The sequence below is a fragment of the Pongo abelii genome, chromosome 7, assembly GCF_028885655.2.
Source record: "Pongo abelii isolate AG06213 chromosome 7, NHGRI_mPonAbe1-v2.0_pri, whole genome shotgun sequence".
Taxonomy (NCBI): Eukaryota; Metazoa; Chordata; class Mammalia; order Primates; family Hominidae; genus Pongo; species Pongo abelii.
The window spans coordinates 159,812,686-159,826,994 of record NC_071992.2 but is presented as its reverse complement, the minus strand read 5'-3'; the positions used below and the strand labels follow the sequence as shown (position 1 = coordinate 159,826,994).

The 14,309-nt window shown below is 57.3% G+C and overlaps 1 protein-coding gene across 7 annotated transcripts in view; it reads left to right on the top strand.

Annotated features, from left to right (window-relative positions):
* Positions 1-715: 715 nt before the first annotated feature.
* TOP1MT (DNA topoisomerase I mitochondrial) overlaps positions 716-14,309 on the top strand; it is a 31,059-nt gene continuing 17,465 nt past the window's right edge. Inside the window, exons 1-8 of one of the 7 annotated variants that reach the window (XM_024250886.3) lie at positions 716-868; positions 4,236-4,351; positions 6,175-6,296; positions 9,420-9,542; positions 10,211-10,398; positions 11,103-11,247; positions 11,590-11,733; positions 12,597-12,782. In XM_024250886.3, coding sequence (XP_024106654.3) covers positions 747-868; positions 4,236-4,351; positions 6,175-6,296; positions 9,420-9,542; positions 10,211-10,398; positions 11,103-11,247; positions 11,590-11,733; positions 12,597-12,782 — 1,146 coding nt within the window. In that variant the 5' untranslated portion in view covers positions 716-746. Of the gene's footprint in view, positions 869-995; positions 1,174-4,235; positions 4,352-6,174; positions 6,297-9,419; positions 9,543-10,210; positions 10,411-11,102; positions 11,248-11,589; positions 11,734-12,596; positions 12,783-14,309 lie in introns of those variants that run through there. The other 6 variants (XM_063726887.1, XM_024250885.3, XM_054518980.2 and 3 more) reach the window with 6 other exon arrangements.

Below are 14,309 nucleotides of genomic sequence, written 5' to 3'. Positions count from 1 at the left end.
GCTCAGGGCCTGCCGCCAAGTGCTGGTCTAGAGGTTTTGCCCCTTGGCCATGCTCCCCAGTGAAGACACGGGGGTTAAACCCTGGTCAGGGTCAGCAGTCACGCTGGGGACTGAGTGCAGGAAGGAGGCTCCAGCTGTGCCTGGTCTCTGGTCTCTTTGGGAGTGAGAGGCTGGTTGGCAGGGATGATTTCACAGGACTTCCTGTGACCTTTGTCCAGAGGCACCACCTCTGAGGGGCTGCTGTGGGCTGGATAGCAGGTGCTTCTGCTGGTTTCTGTGTCCTGGAAGTGCTGCTGTTTGTAGGGGATGAGGTAGGGGGCCATCTGAGCCTGTGAGGTCCCTTCTCCCGAGCAGCAGAGCATGTACTTAGGAAGGACCTGCCAGGTGCCCCTGCCCTCAGAGGCTCTGGGAGAGAGCTGTGTGCAAGCCCTGGGCAGGAGTTCACTGGCCTGGTCGTGTGAGCTGTGGGGCATCCTGACAGCCAGCCCTGTGCTGCAGAGGTCAGTGGGACTGGGTTTGGATCTAGGTCCCCGCCCCAGCGTGAAGGGGCGCGGCGCTGGACCACGAAGGCAGGGAAACCGGGGGGAGGCCGGCAGGACAGTCAGTGGTCCCGCTGCCGCAACCTCGTGCAGGCTTAGACCGCCCAGCCTTGGGATGAGCGCCGCTGGGGGCGGAGGCCGCGCTCGGGGGCGGGGCCGGCCGCCGGGGCGGGGCCCAGCTTGTCGCCCTTTCCCAGAGGCTGGCAGATGCGCGTGGTGCGGCTGCTGCGGCTCCGGGCGGCTCTGACGCTGCTCGGGGAGGTCCCCCGCCGCCCGGCCTCCCGGGGTGTCCCGGACTCGCGCAGGACGCAGAAGGGCAGTGGAGCCAGGTAAGGTGGCCCAGTGAGCAGGGGCGAGGGCCCTGAGCACCGGGCTGGGGTAGGTCCAGAAAGGGGAGTGACAGACCTCGTGGGACGGCCTTGCCCTGCTTCCGGTTTTCCCAAAAGTCGGGCCAGGAGAGCATGCGTGCCGCGGTGTGACCGGCCCGCCTCCTGCCTGGGATGTACAGGCCCCGCCATGACGTCGCCCCTGCTTCCCCAGGCACCACCCCACCAACCCTATTTGGGGAAATCTCCCCTTTTTTTTTCCGCTTGTGGTTTCATCATTTGTGTAGCTGTGCCTGGGCCTCAACACGGTAGGGTTTGGTTAGGTACTTTATAAAAAGCTTATGTTGCTGTGCGTGGTCTTCTGAGACCCGCTCTTTCCTGGAGTCGGTTCCCGGGTTGTCTCCAGGACCGATTCTGCATGACCGCGGGCACTCACTGTCATATCTACATCACCCGGCACACGCCGCATGGATCCAGTGGCCCTGGTGGCCGTTGGTGGTCCCAGGCGCTTTCCTGGGGGACATGTGAGAAGCCCTGCCGGCGCATACTGGGCCTGGGGTAGCCGCATGGGGATGGGTCTCTGCGCATGAAATGCTGGAGGTTTCCGAAGAGCTGGAGAGTTGACAGCCTCACTGGTGCGTGGGAGATCCTGCAGGAGTTCCCGCCAGTTCTCGCGGTTTACCATCATTCACTTAATGCTTCCAGCGTGGCATGTCTCTGTGACCTGGTGGTGCGCTATCAGCATACCCATTCACAGCTGAGGGCCTGCACAGCTACCCAAGGCCATGCTGCAGAAATGTCCTGTCTGCCTGCAGGAGCTTGGGACCCAAAGAGAGCCCAGATGGGGGAGGGTGTCTTGGGAGGAGGGAGTTCTGGCCTGCGTGTGGAGCTGGGGCTGGCTGTGGGCCCTGCACTGAGGCATATCTCTCCCAGGGTGCACAGGCAGGTAGGTGCTCTCCAAAAAGTGCTGCTGAGCTGCAGTCGCCTGGGTGGGACAGGTGGGTTTGGAGCAAGGTCTCTGGCTTTGAAAGCCAGCTTGCGTCTGATGGTGGTGCTTGGTACCCTGATCTCTGCAGGGGTGAAAGAATGTCACTACAACGTGCAGCCCTCAGTTGGGCTTGAGTGCACACGCAGCGCTGCAGCCCTGCCTGGCCGCTGGCCAGCAAGTTGTTTCACCTCAGTGTCTTCATCTCACTACCCTAGAGGCTTTGTGAAGAATTTGGCAGTCAGGGTTACTGTCAGTCAGTTCTTTATTTTTATTTTTATTATTATTTTTTGAGACAAAGTCTTGCCCTGTCACCCAGGCTGGAGTGCAGTGGTACAATTTCAACTCACTGCAACCTCTGCTTCCTGGGTTCAAGTGATTATCCTGCCTCAGCCTCCTGAGTAGCTGGGATTACAGGCGCCCGCCACCATGCCTAGCTAATTTTTGTATTTTTAGCAGAGACGGGGGTTTTGCCATTTTGGCCAGGCAGGTCTCCAACTCCTGGCCTCAAGTGATCCGCCCGCCTCGGCCTCCCAGAGTGCTGGTATTACAGGCGTGAGTCACTGCGCCTGGCTCTTATCAGTTAGTTCTGAGATACATGTGGTTTCACATTTTCTCACACCCGACATGATCCATCTTCCCTTATTCTCTAAGAAGGCGTTGTCTAGGTTTGCATCCTTCAGGGCACTTAGTGGTGCAGCCTCCTATCAGCCCCACCCTAGACATGCTGTATTAGGGCTGGTGGGCTCTCTTGAACTCCTAAAACCTGTAAGAAAGGTGAGGCTGGTCTCACCTGACGTGGAAAAGCTCTGCAGAGTCAGCAGAATCCCCCTCCGCCCGACTCTCCCTCCAGACTCCAGCTGCCTGCAGTATCTGCCAGCTAGTTTTTTTGTACTTTTGCCATGTTGGCCAGGCTGGCCTTGAGCTCCTGAGCCTGCTTCAGCCTCCCAAAGTGCTGGGATTGCAGGCGTGAGCCACTGTGCCCGGCTCCACCCTGGAAGGTTCTTGAGCCCATTAACTTCTCCCTACTTTATCAGCTCCGTCTCTACCTCTTCTAACCTTGCCCATTCCCTCCTCTGAAGAAACAGCCAGAAAGACCCTTTCAGAAATGTCTGTCGCACATGCTTTCCCCTCTCAGACCCTTCAGAGACTTCCCGTTGCTCTGAAGACACTCATCCCAGCCGACCAGGCCCACCAGGCCCCCAACAGCACTACCTGGGTGGGGTCACGTGCAGGTCTCCTGGCTCTGGCAGGTGGGGGTGTGCTCTGGAACCTTCTGTCCTTGTGCTTCTGGGGGAGGCTCAGAAGGCGTGCCCATCTCACTCTTCTCCATTCTGATGGCGCTCCCACCCTCCCGCTAAAGCCTCTCCCACTGAGGCCTTTGCACTGGCCATCCTGGGTGCTGGACTTGCTCTTTCCGCAGGCCTGCTGACTGAGCCTGCCCACTGCCTGCCAGCCACGCCCCGTCTCGCTCCTCTTCTCCCAGGCCCATCTCAGTGTCTAGGTTCAGTTGAGCCCTTCGTATGGATGGGTTTTGGTGATCTGCATCCACAGGACCCAGTGCAGTGCTGGCTCAGGGCAGGCTTGGGCTTGCCTGGAGCCTCAGTGGATAGATGATGACTGGCCTGGAGAGTTAGGATGGGCTGTAGTCGCCACGCTGGCTGTGTCCCCTCAACCCCCCAACCCCCAACCTCCAGAGCTGGGCTTGCCAGGAGGGGGCGCCCTGGGGAGGGGGACCTTGGCAGGGAGCCCCGTGGAGCCTCATTGTGTTAGTGCCTTACAAAAAGGAGCCCTTCCTTGAAAACCCCTGAGGCTTCTGGCTTCAGGGCCTGCCCTCCCTGCCCAGCCTCCTCCACCCTGCCCGATCCTCTGTGGGCAGCGGTCCTGCGCCCTGCTGTGGTGCCTCTCCACTGGCTGCACTGCTGGCCCCCCGCTCACCCAGCTCCTCGGAGGCAGGGCTCTCTCCTAAGCAGCCAGGTCCTTTATTTAGCAAATGAAACGGTCCCATGGAGAGGTTCCCGAGGATTCTAGACCGGCTCTGAAGGGACCCAACTGGGGAGAGGCCCTAGAGCCTGGGAGAGGCACGTTGCCTTTCCCGCTTAGCTGGGCTTGGTGGGATCCGTGACTCAACAGCACACGGGCCTCTGCGGGTGGGGGCATGGGTGGGTGCACGGGCACGGGGTCTGAGGTCAGGTGGGGTTGCCTCCCTCTGCAGGCCTTGTTTTCCTCCCCCGTGAGGTGGAGGCCACACTGCTCGCCTGCCGTGGGGTGGAGGCCACACTGCTCGCCTGCTAGGAGCCACAGGGAGGGGCTACCGTGGGAGCGGGGAAGAGGCTCATGCAGGGCCTGGCCCAGGAGAGTGACACGTCCTGTCTCCATCTTTAGGTGGGAGGAGGAGAAGCACGAAGACGGGGTGAAGTGGAGGCAGCTGGAGCACAAGGGCCCGTACTTCGCACCCCCATACGAGCCCCTTCCCGATGGAGTGCGTTTCTTCTATGACGGTAAGGATGCAGGGAGCCGCTCCTCCCCAGCCTGCGCTTGGCTCCCTGGCCGTGGGCTCCTGGTGGGCATCCGGCTCACTCCCTCAGCCCTGCTGCAGGTTTCGGCTATGAGCGCTCTGTGCCTTCTTCTTGCAGGTGATGCGTGGGGGCTGCTGACCGACTGACCCATGCTCAGAGGGCAGCAGTTCGGGGGCTCCTGTCCCTGCCTTTCCTGCTGAGCCTGCACTGGCTGTACCTGTTGTGTCCAGGACCCTCTGGGCAAGGCCCACCTCCCCTTCCTCCCCCTGCACCACTGTGTTCCCTGTGTGTTCTGAGTATACACAGTACGTACACTGTGTGTAGGCAGTCACTTGACCCCAGCTTGTGATTCTCAGCAAGAAGCGGAGCCTGTGGTTGACATGAGCACTGAGCCACCCTCAGAGGCAGGACCCCAGGGCTCTGGGTCATCAGGGCCCACACACCCCTCCTGCCCTTGAGCCCTCCTCTCTACCCCAGGGCCGAGGAGCTTCGGCTTGGCTCTTGTGCTGCTGATTTTAGCTGCTTCAGCCCATTTTCTTCATCTCTGCTAGAAGGCATCCTTCTAAGAAAAGCAAACCTCTTCTCCCCCAGGGTGGGCCCCCACGCCATGCTGTGCCCCTCGAGCCAGTCCTCCTGTGGGCCCCCTGCCCAGTCACATGCACACCTGAGTTCGCTGAGCTCCTTTGATGCAATTTTTTGTTCAAAGCCTGTTTTTCCGAGCTGGACTGGAGCTTCCACACATGCACACCTGAGTTCGCTGAGCTCCTTTGATGAAATGTTTTGTTCAAAGCCTGTTTCTCCGAAGCAATACTGGAGCTTCCACAGGGACAGAGGTTCTAGCTGTGCCTGTGGGGGCTGCCCATGGGAGGCCATAGGGCCTTACTAGTGTCTTGTGCTGTGACCCTGGCCTGGTGTAGTGGCCGCCTCACCTGCCCCACAGCGGCCCTGCAGGACCTCCCTGGCCAGGAGGGACGTGGCAGGCGAGGACTGCCTGTGCAGGGCCATGGTGGACAGTCCGGGGAGCAGTGGTGTTGCGTGGGGCCCAGTGGGGCCAAGCCTCCACAGAGGGGCAGCGGGAGCTGAGCCCCTCGGGCCTGTGCTGCTGGCCTCGGGGCCTCTCGTCCTCTGTCCTGAGAAACTAGTTTGGGGAAGGATTGCTGCTGTTTATCAGGAATGCCTTCTTCCTTGTTACCAAATGATTACACATTTATTTCTCTAAAATCTTCTTATGAAAGCTTTTCAGACGTGCAGTTGAAAGAATTCCTGGTGAACACCCTCGTTCCCGCCACGAGCCTCTCACTCTGCTCACCTGGTCCCAGCTGACCCCCCGCATCTCTAAACCACACTGATCTTACAATAAAATGCAGGGAATGGTGGGACAGAGGCCGGCAGAGTTGTAAAATGTTACACCTACAGTTATTCAGTTTTCTGCTTTGAAGCCTTAACTTTTATTTTGCTTGTGTAATTTTGTGGAAATTGCTGTGTTTTAAAATTGTACGTGTTCCATTTTCATGTAATATAAATGTAGTAGCAAAGTTAAGTACTAAAGGAGGAGAAATCAGTAGCGCCTGAAATCTTCTGCAGCATTCTCACGACCCACTCCAAGATCACTGTGGTCGTCACCTCCACGCAGGTTGATTGTCGTGTGTCATGCAGAACATGCTTCTGAACTTACACAATAAGGCCTAGCTTCTTGTTTTTGGCATAGTACGCACGAAAGCGTAGTTTAAAGCAATGAAGTCATGTCAGCTGGAGGCCGAGCCTGTGGCCGCTCTCTCATGCGATGTGTCTTTGGATGCCTGCAGGAAAGCCTGTGAGATTGAGCGTGGTAGCGGAGGAGGTCGCCACTTTTTATGGGAGGATGTTAGATCATGAGTACACAACAAAGGAGGTTTTCCGGAAGAACTTCTTCAATGACTGGCGAAAGGTAGGTACCCTGGGCGGCCGCCACAGCTGTCCTGGACCTGGCTGGCCAGGCGCCTGCGGTTCTGCAGTGCTGCCTCTGGACGCCCCTTGCAAGTTCTCAGTGGCCCCTGTGTGACCACTCACAGGTGCGATCATGGCTCTTTGCAGCTTCGAGCTCCTGGGCTCAAGCCATCCTCCTGTCTCAGCCTCCTGAGTAGCTGGTACCATAGGCGGTACCAGTGTGTCCAGCCTAGTTCACCTCAGACCTTTCCCTTCCCAGGCAGGCTGTGGGTGTGGAGCCTGATTTGTGGTCGCTTTACCCCATGGACCACTGAAAGGACAGGGGTCTGGCATAGAAGGAGAGTGGAGGAGGCCGCATGCCATTTCCCAGCCCCCAGGAAGACACGTTTGGCGAGAAGCTGTTTGGAGGGAAGGGTGCTGCCTCAAGGTTTTTTCCTTGCTCATTTTCAAGGTGACTGCCCTTCGCCCACGGCCTGACTGGTTTTATGTATGTGCCGCGGGCTCTGTGCCCTCCGGGGTTTCTGTCTGCACCACACCTGCGAGGCTCGCCCCTGACTTGCTTGTCCCGCAGCATCTGCCTGGCTCTGGCTGGGTCGCGTTTCCTCTGTTGTGTGACTCATGCTAGTCCATTTCCCTATTCGTGGGTGTTCGATTAATTCCTGTTTTAGGCCTTTGCATGTGTAAACCTGCCATGAACATTCCCACATGGGTGAGGGCACATACGTGTGAGTTGCCTCTGACAGGACTTGGGGTGAAATTGCTGGGTCACGGGCTACACGTGTGTCCAGCTTACTAGAAACACCAGGCTGAACCGTCCACACGCCTGCCACGGGTGTGAGGCACCTTTCTAGTGGGCACAAAGTGACACCTCACCGTGGGTGGGGTTTGCATTTCCCTAATGACTAGTGATATTAAGCATCTTTTGGTGTACCGATGTGTCATTTCACTATTTTCTTTCGTGAACTTTTGTCTGTTTAAAAAATTGAGTTGCTTGCATATTCCTCGCTAATTTATCGAAGTTCTAAAAACGCATTCTGGATGCGGGTTCTTTGTTGGATGCACGTGCTGTGAATATCATCTCCCAGACTTTGCCTTTTTGCTTCTCAGTGAGGTCTCCAAACAGAAAATCGTAACTTAGTTATTCAGTTTATCGATCTTTTATGGTGAGTACTTTTGTGTCCTGTTTTAAGTCCATTATCAGAAATATGATTTGCAAAAATCTTTTACGGTGTTTGTAGTTTCTATTTGCGTTCTCTTAACAACGTCTTTGGAAGGTCAGGAGTTCGGAATACTGATGAGGTCCCACATTTCGTGTTTTGTCACAGGTTGTGCTTTTGTTGTTTTGTCTAAGAAATCTGCTGAATTCAGCAGCACAGAGATTTCCTCCTGTGTTTTTCCTAGAAGTTTCGGTTTTAGGTTCCCATCGAGGTCGGCTTGGTTTAGGTGCAACTCTGAGTTAATTGTGGTTACGGTGTGGGGTAGAGGCCGAGGCTTGTGCTTTGCATGTGGGTGTCTGACTGTCCCGAGCCAGCTGCTGGAGCCTGTGCTTCCTTGTCCCCTGTGTGGGCTCCGCTTCTGGACCCTCTTCCTCTGTCCTGATGCCACCCCCCTGCCTGTCACGACAGCTTTGTGAGGTGGCGCCAGCTGCCCGGCGTCCTCATTGTCCCCCTGGTCAGCACTTCTTTCAGTCACTAGCAGAGCTAGGAAGGGAGGCAGTGTCACACAGCAGCAGAACAGGAGTGGGTGGCAGATCCGACGGCCCCGGGAGACACAGGGACGGACCCTGAGCCCGTGGTTGTGGCCGAGCAGGGCTCCATCCCGGTACAGATGGTGTCGTACCTGAGCTCCTCGGAAGAGGCGAATCGTCCCCATCCCACAGCGAGACACGTTTAGCAGCAGCTCCTGAGGTCTCACATGCCTAAGTGGCCGAGCCTGGACTGGGACCGTGAGCTGGTGCCCGCAAGCCTGGGCTTTTGGCCATGGGCTGTGCAGAGTTTTTGTTGTGTAGGAAATGAAAGGAGAAACAGTTGCCTGTGATCTGCGGCTCTCCCTCAGGTCAGTGTCTCCTGTTCCCGTGTCCTGGCTTTTCCTGGGCACTAGTTTTTGTGTGAGTGTGATCAGTGTGCATGTAATGTTTTCCCCACTTAGCATTTTATCCTGTTTAGTCTCCACACGGGTAGATCATCATCGAGCTGTTTTCTGCTGCGCTTTCCAAAATTCACCTTGAAACTGAATCCCAGCACCACAGGACAGAGGGAGGGCCTTTAGGAGCTGATTGGGCTGTGAGGACTCCGCCTTGCTGCAGCCCTTAGGATTAATTTAGGGCCTTAGGGCAGGGCTGGGTGGAATTAGCTGGGCCCCTTCTAGCTTCTGTCCCCCTCCACTGTGTGAGGACAGCCTTCAGGGCACCCTCTCAGAAGCAGGGACTGGGCCCTCCATAGATGTCAAATGCTGGGACCCTGATCCTAGCCTTCCAGACCCCAGAGCCGTGACTGTGATTTATAACTGACCAGTCCCCGAGGTTTTGTTGCAGCAGCACGTATGGACTGAGACTTTGCCCTTGGTAATCCCGTCACATTCACCAAATGAGCTCCCGACCATTTATCCTGCTCTGTCCGGTCATGGAGTTTCTGCAGTTGCCCTTAGTGCCGTCGTCATCCTGGTTTTCATACCGGAGAGTTTATTTAGGATGGATCTCAAAGTGGAATTACTGGGTCAAAGGTTTTAGCCAGTTTTACTACCGACTTGTTGTGAAGTTGCTTTTGGAGAACTGTGCCCTCAGCTGCCCCACCCCACTCCACGCCTGCAATAACAGAACCAGCTCTATCTGTGGGGTCTGCGGGGAGAGGCTCTATTCACGGGGCCGCAGGACTGTGTGCACGTTCTGCCTGTCACACGCATGCCTCCGTCAGACATGGTGAGAGCGCGTGTCTGTCCGTCAGACATGGTGAGAGCGCGTGTCTGTCCGTCAGACATGGTGAGAGCGCGTGTCTGTCCGTCAGACGTGGTGAGAGCGCGTGTCTGTCCGTCAGACGTGGTGAGAGCGCGTGTCTGTCCTTCAGACGTGGTGAGAGCGCGTCTGTCCTTCAGACATGGTGAGAGCGTGTGTCTGTGGTTTGTGCAGGAAATGACGGTGGAAGAGAGGGAAGTCATCAAGAGCCTGGACAAGTGTGACTTCACGGAGATCCACAGATACTTTGTGGACAAGGCCGCAGCCCGGAAAGTCCTGACCAGGGAGGAGAAGCAGGTCGGGCTGCCTCGAGCGTTGTGTGACCTGAAGTGGCCCCTGGGAATGAGAGGCCGGCCTGGCCCAAAGGCTGAGAAAGGCCTGTGGCCTTAGAGAAGCCCCTTCTCACAAAGCTGCTCTTTTCTCGTCAGCCTTAGCGCCCCTGCGTGTGCTTAAGTGTTGTTCCGCTTCCCCAGAGCACATTTGAGAGTAAACCTGGTTTGAAATGGATAATTTACCATCATTGATCAAGGGTGGGTTCCCAGACGGGCCGTGGGCTGAGGGCGGGGCTTGTGCGGGCCAGTCGGCTTCTTGCTGTTCTGTGCCATGTGTCTCCCTACATCTAACAGGAACCTGCCGTGCTGTGATGTCCACGTGACCTTCTCAGGGATCCCCTTAGCCCTCCTCCTCCATGGTGGGCAGCCACGCTCCCTCCACCTGCCTTTACTGCTCAGGCCTAAAACAGCCGAAGCCTGTGCAGGGGCCGGGGAGTCCAGGCCATGGCTCTCGGTGCCCCCTGCAAGCCCACCTGCACTGTCCCCTGCCCCTGCGACCTCCATGGATTGTGAAGGGCTTTGAGGGTCCAGCTGAGTTAGCCAGAGCAGGGTGGTCCCGGGTTAGCAACAAGGGACTGAGGCCTGTTCTCTTCTCTTCACTGCTAATATCCACTGACTGTTTTATTAACTCAGAAGCTAAAAGAAGAGGCAGAAAAACTTCAGCAAGAGTTCGGCTACTGTATTTTAGATGGTCACCGAGAAAAAATAGGCAATTTCAAGATTGAGCCGCCTGGCTTGTTCCGTGGCCGTGGTGACCATCCCAAGATGGGGATGTTGAAGCGAAGGATCATGCCAGAGGATGTGGTTATCAACTGCAGCAGGTGTGTGGCCGGGTGGGCAGCAGGCGGGCGCTGGACCCCCGCCACCTGGGTGAGGCTGGCTTTTCTTCACCTCCTGGGAGAGGGAGGCACACCGAGAAACGTGTGGTTGGTGACCCCCACACCATTCCTGTGGAGCTCAGCCTGCGGGTGTGGCCGGGCAAGGGCGGCCCTCCCAGGGTGCTTCCCACGGGGTCGGAAGTCCTCGCCTTGCAGTGGCTGAGACTTTCTCCCGCCAAGGACACCTCCGTGTGGTTTTCATATCCCACACCGTCTGGATGACCCAGTAGCATTAGGTGTTTTGAACTTATTGGAGGGACATTCCAAGTGGTGGAGAGGGGACCGCTGGGCCGCGTGTTGTACTGTGTGACAGCAGCGTGGAGTAGGAACCCTGCCTGCAGGACCCCCAGTGGCCAGGCTGTGTGGAGCAGGGCACTCGTCGTCCCAGTTGGTGCTGAGAGGTCCGTGCAGAGCAGTGCCGTGCTTGGGTGGCCACCCAGCCTCCTGGTGCACTGTGGTCTTCCTGTGTGTGCAGAGGGTAGACTGAGCAGCTGCTTTTGTCTGAGCTGCCAGGCAGACCACCTCTGATGCTGGACTCGGTCAGGAGCCTAGCCACCACGTGGGATGGTTGACCAGAGCAGCTCCTTTTGCTTGCATTCCAGAGAAAAAGGTCTCCAAGTTATGTTTGGGTCATTGTTCTGCTGCAGGGACTCGAAGATCCCCGAGCCGCCGGCGGGGCACCAGTGGAAGGAGGTGCGCTCTGATAACACTGTCACGTGGCTGGCAGCGTGGACCGAGAGCGTTCAGAACTCCATCAAGTACATCATGCTGAACCCTTGCTCGAAGCTGAAGGTGAGCGCAGGGCTTGGCAGGGTGTTTCCTCCCCGGGAGGTCCCCCTGAGGATGCCGGCAGGGAGGTGAGTAAACTGGGCGCCGGCAGAGGCTTCTGAGATGGGCTGGGAGTCGGCCAGCCCGCGCTGAGGTCATGCTGTGCCAGCAGCCACAAACGCCAAAGCCAGGAGTGGGCATGGGTGCTCACTGCCAGCGTCACCCAGCTGGATTTGCTGCCCCAGCCCCTGACCACACCACCACCTAGTGGAGAAGCGCGAGGTTTGGGGGAGGGAGAGTTGACAGCCTCCTCCATTATTTAACAGGAATGCAAATGTTTTCTTTCCTGTTATTTTCTTCGTTTAGGGGGAGAAAGCTTGGCAGAAGTTTGAAACAGCTCGACGCCTGCGGGGATTTGTGGACGAGATCCGCTCCCAGTACCGGGCTGACTGGAAGTCTCGGGAAATGAAGACGAGACAGCGGGCGGTGGCCCTGTATTTCATCGATAAGGTACGCGGCCTTCTCGCTTCCTGGCGGCTCTTCGTCCTGGTTCTCCTGGCGAGGACGCCCAGTTGGATGGTGCAGTGTGGCGACGTGGGCCTGTGTGTGGGGTGGAACCTCATTCTGATGGGAGTGTGTGTGCATGTGCACACGTGTGTGGGTGTGAACGTGTGTGTAGGGTGTGCATGTGCATTGTGTGTGTGTGCACTTGGGGGGGCGTGCACGTGTGTGTGTGCACGTGTGTGTGTGGCTTGCCTGTGTGTGGCATGCCTGTGTGTGTGGCGTGTCTGTGTGGTGTGCATGTGTGTGTGTGCATGTGTGTGTGTGCATGTGTGTGTGTGGCGTGCCTGTGTGTGGCATGCCTGTGTGTGTGGCGTGTCTGTGTGTGGCGTGTCTGTGTGTGGCGTGTCTGTGTGTGTGGCGTGTCTGTGTGTGTGGCGTGCCTGTGTGTGGCGTGTCTGTGTGTGGCGTGCATGTGTGTGTGGCGTGCATGTGTGTGTGGCGTGTCTGTGTGTGGCGTGCCTGTGTGTGGCGTGTCTGTGTGTGGCGTGCCTGTGTGTGGCGTGCGTGTGTGTGGCGTGTGTGTGGCGTGCCTGTGTGTGGCGTGCCTGTGTGTGGCGTGCCTGTGTGTGGCGTGCCTGTGTGTGTGGCGTGTCTGTGTGTGGCGTGTCTGTGTGTGTGGCGTGTCTGTGTGTGGCGTGTCTGTGTGTGTGGCGTGTCTGTGTGTGGCGTGCGTGTGTGTGGCGTGTCTGTGTGTGGCGTGCCTGTGTGTGTGGCGTGTCTGTGTGTGGCGTGTCTGTGTGTGTGGCATGTCTGTGTGTGTGGTGTGCATGTGCACGCACCACCCATTTTGACCATTCCCCACCAACTAGCTGGCGCTGAGAGCAGGAAACGAGAAGGAGGACGGTGAGGTGGCTGACACCGTGGGCTGCTGTTCCCTCCGCGTGGAGCACGTCCAGCTGCACCCAGAGGCCGATGGCTGCCAACATGTGGTGGAATTTGACTTCCTGGGAAAGGACTGCATCCGCTACTACAACAGAGTGCCAGTGGAGAAGCCTGTGAGTGCCCTCGCGCTGGCTGCCCCTGCTACGTGACATGTATTTGCTCTGGATGTCTTTGGGGGCGTGCCGGAGCTGCTGTGGGGTCTGTGGCCCGTTTGCCACCGCCTGTCTGCTGGGTGAGGCCTGCTGTGCTGGGGCTGATCAGGGTGAAGATGAAGGAGAGGCTGTGCACCACGGTAGACCCAAGGGGTCACAAGGGAACTGGTCAGGGGCTGAGCAGGGCGCGTGTGTCACGCCAGCTTCGTCTCCTGCCCCCAGGCCGGAGCATCTCCCAGGGCTGCTGGAGGAAGGCACTGCAGACCCAGTGGTTTAACCACAGACGTTTATTGTTGCTCAGCCCTGGGGGCCAGAGTCCAAGTCAAGGTGCTGGCAGAGCCGCATCCCACCCACACTCGGGGAGGATCCTCCTGCCTTCCCAGCATCTGGTGGGGCTGTGGATCCTGGGTGTCCTTGGCCTGAGGCCGCCTCACCCCAGTCTCTGCCTCCATTGTCACATGGCCATCTTCTCCCTGCGTCTCTGCCTCTGTGTGTTCTCACAAGGACTCTGTCGTATTGGAGTTAGGGCCCACCTCACTCTTTCTATGACTTCATCTTACCAGTCTCTAAAGACCCTATTTCTAAATAAGGTCAAGTTCTGGCCAGGCATGGTGGTGCACTCCTGTAATCCCAGTGCTTTGGGAGGCTGGGGTGGAAGGATCACTTGAGCCCAGGAGTTTGAGACCACCTGGGCAACATGATGAGACCCTGTCTCTAAAATAATAATTTAAAAAAACAGCCAGGCATGGTGACTCACGCCTGTAATCCCAGCACTTTGGGAGGCCAAGGCAGGCGGATCACGAGGTCAGGAGATTGAGACCATCCTGGCTAACATGGTGAAACCTCGTCTCTACTAAAAATCCAAAAATTAGCCCGGCGTGGTGGCGGGCGCCTGTAGTCCCAACTACTCGGGAGGCTGAGGCAGGAGAATGGCGTGAACCTGGGAGGCGGAGCTTGCAGTGAGCCGAGATCGTGCCACTGCCCTCCAGCCTGAGTGATAGAGCGAGACTCCGTCTCAAAAATTAAAAATAAAAATTAGCTGTGCATGATGGTGCATGCTTGTGGTCCCAGTTACTCCAGAGGCTGAGGTGGGAGGATCGCTTGAGCCTGGGAGGTTGAGGCTGCAGTAAGCCTTGATCACTCCACTGCACTCCTGCCTGGGCGACAAAATGAGAGCCTGTCTTTTTAAAATTTTTTTTCTTTTTTCGAGACAGTGTCTCGCACTGTTGCCCAGGCTGGAGTACAGCGGTGCGATCTCGGCTCACTGCAACCTCTGCCTCCTGGATTCAAGCGATTCTCCTGCCTCAGCCTCCCGAGTAGCTGGGATTACAGGTGCCTGCCACCACGCTCAGCTAACTTTTGTATTCTTAGTAGAGACAGGGTTTCACCATGTTGGCCAGGCTGGTGTTGAACTCTTGACCTCGTGATCCACCTGCCTCAGCCTCCCAGAGTGCTGGCATTACAGGCATGAGCCACTGTGGCTGGCCG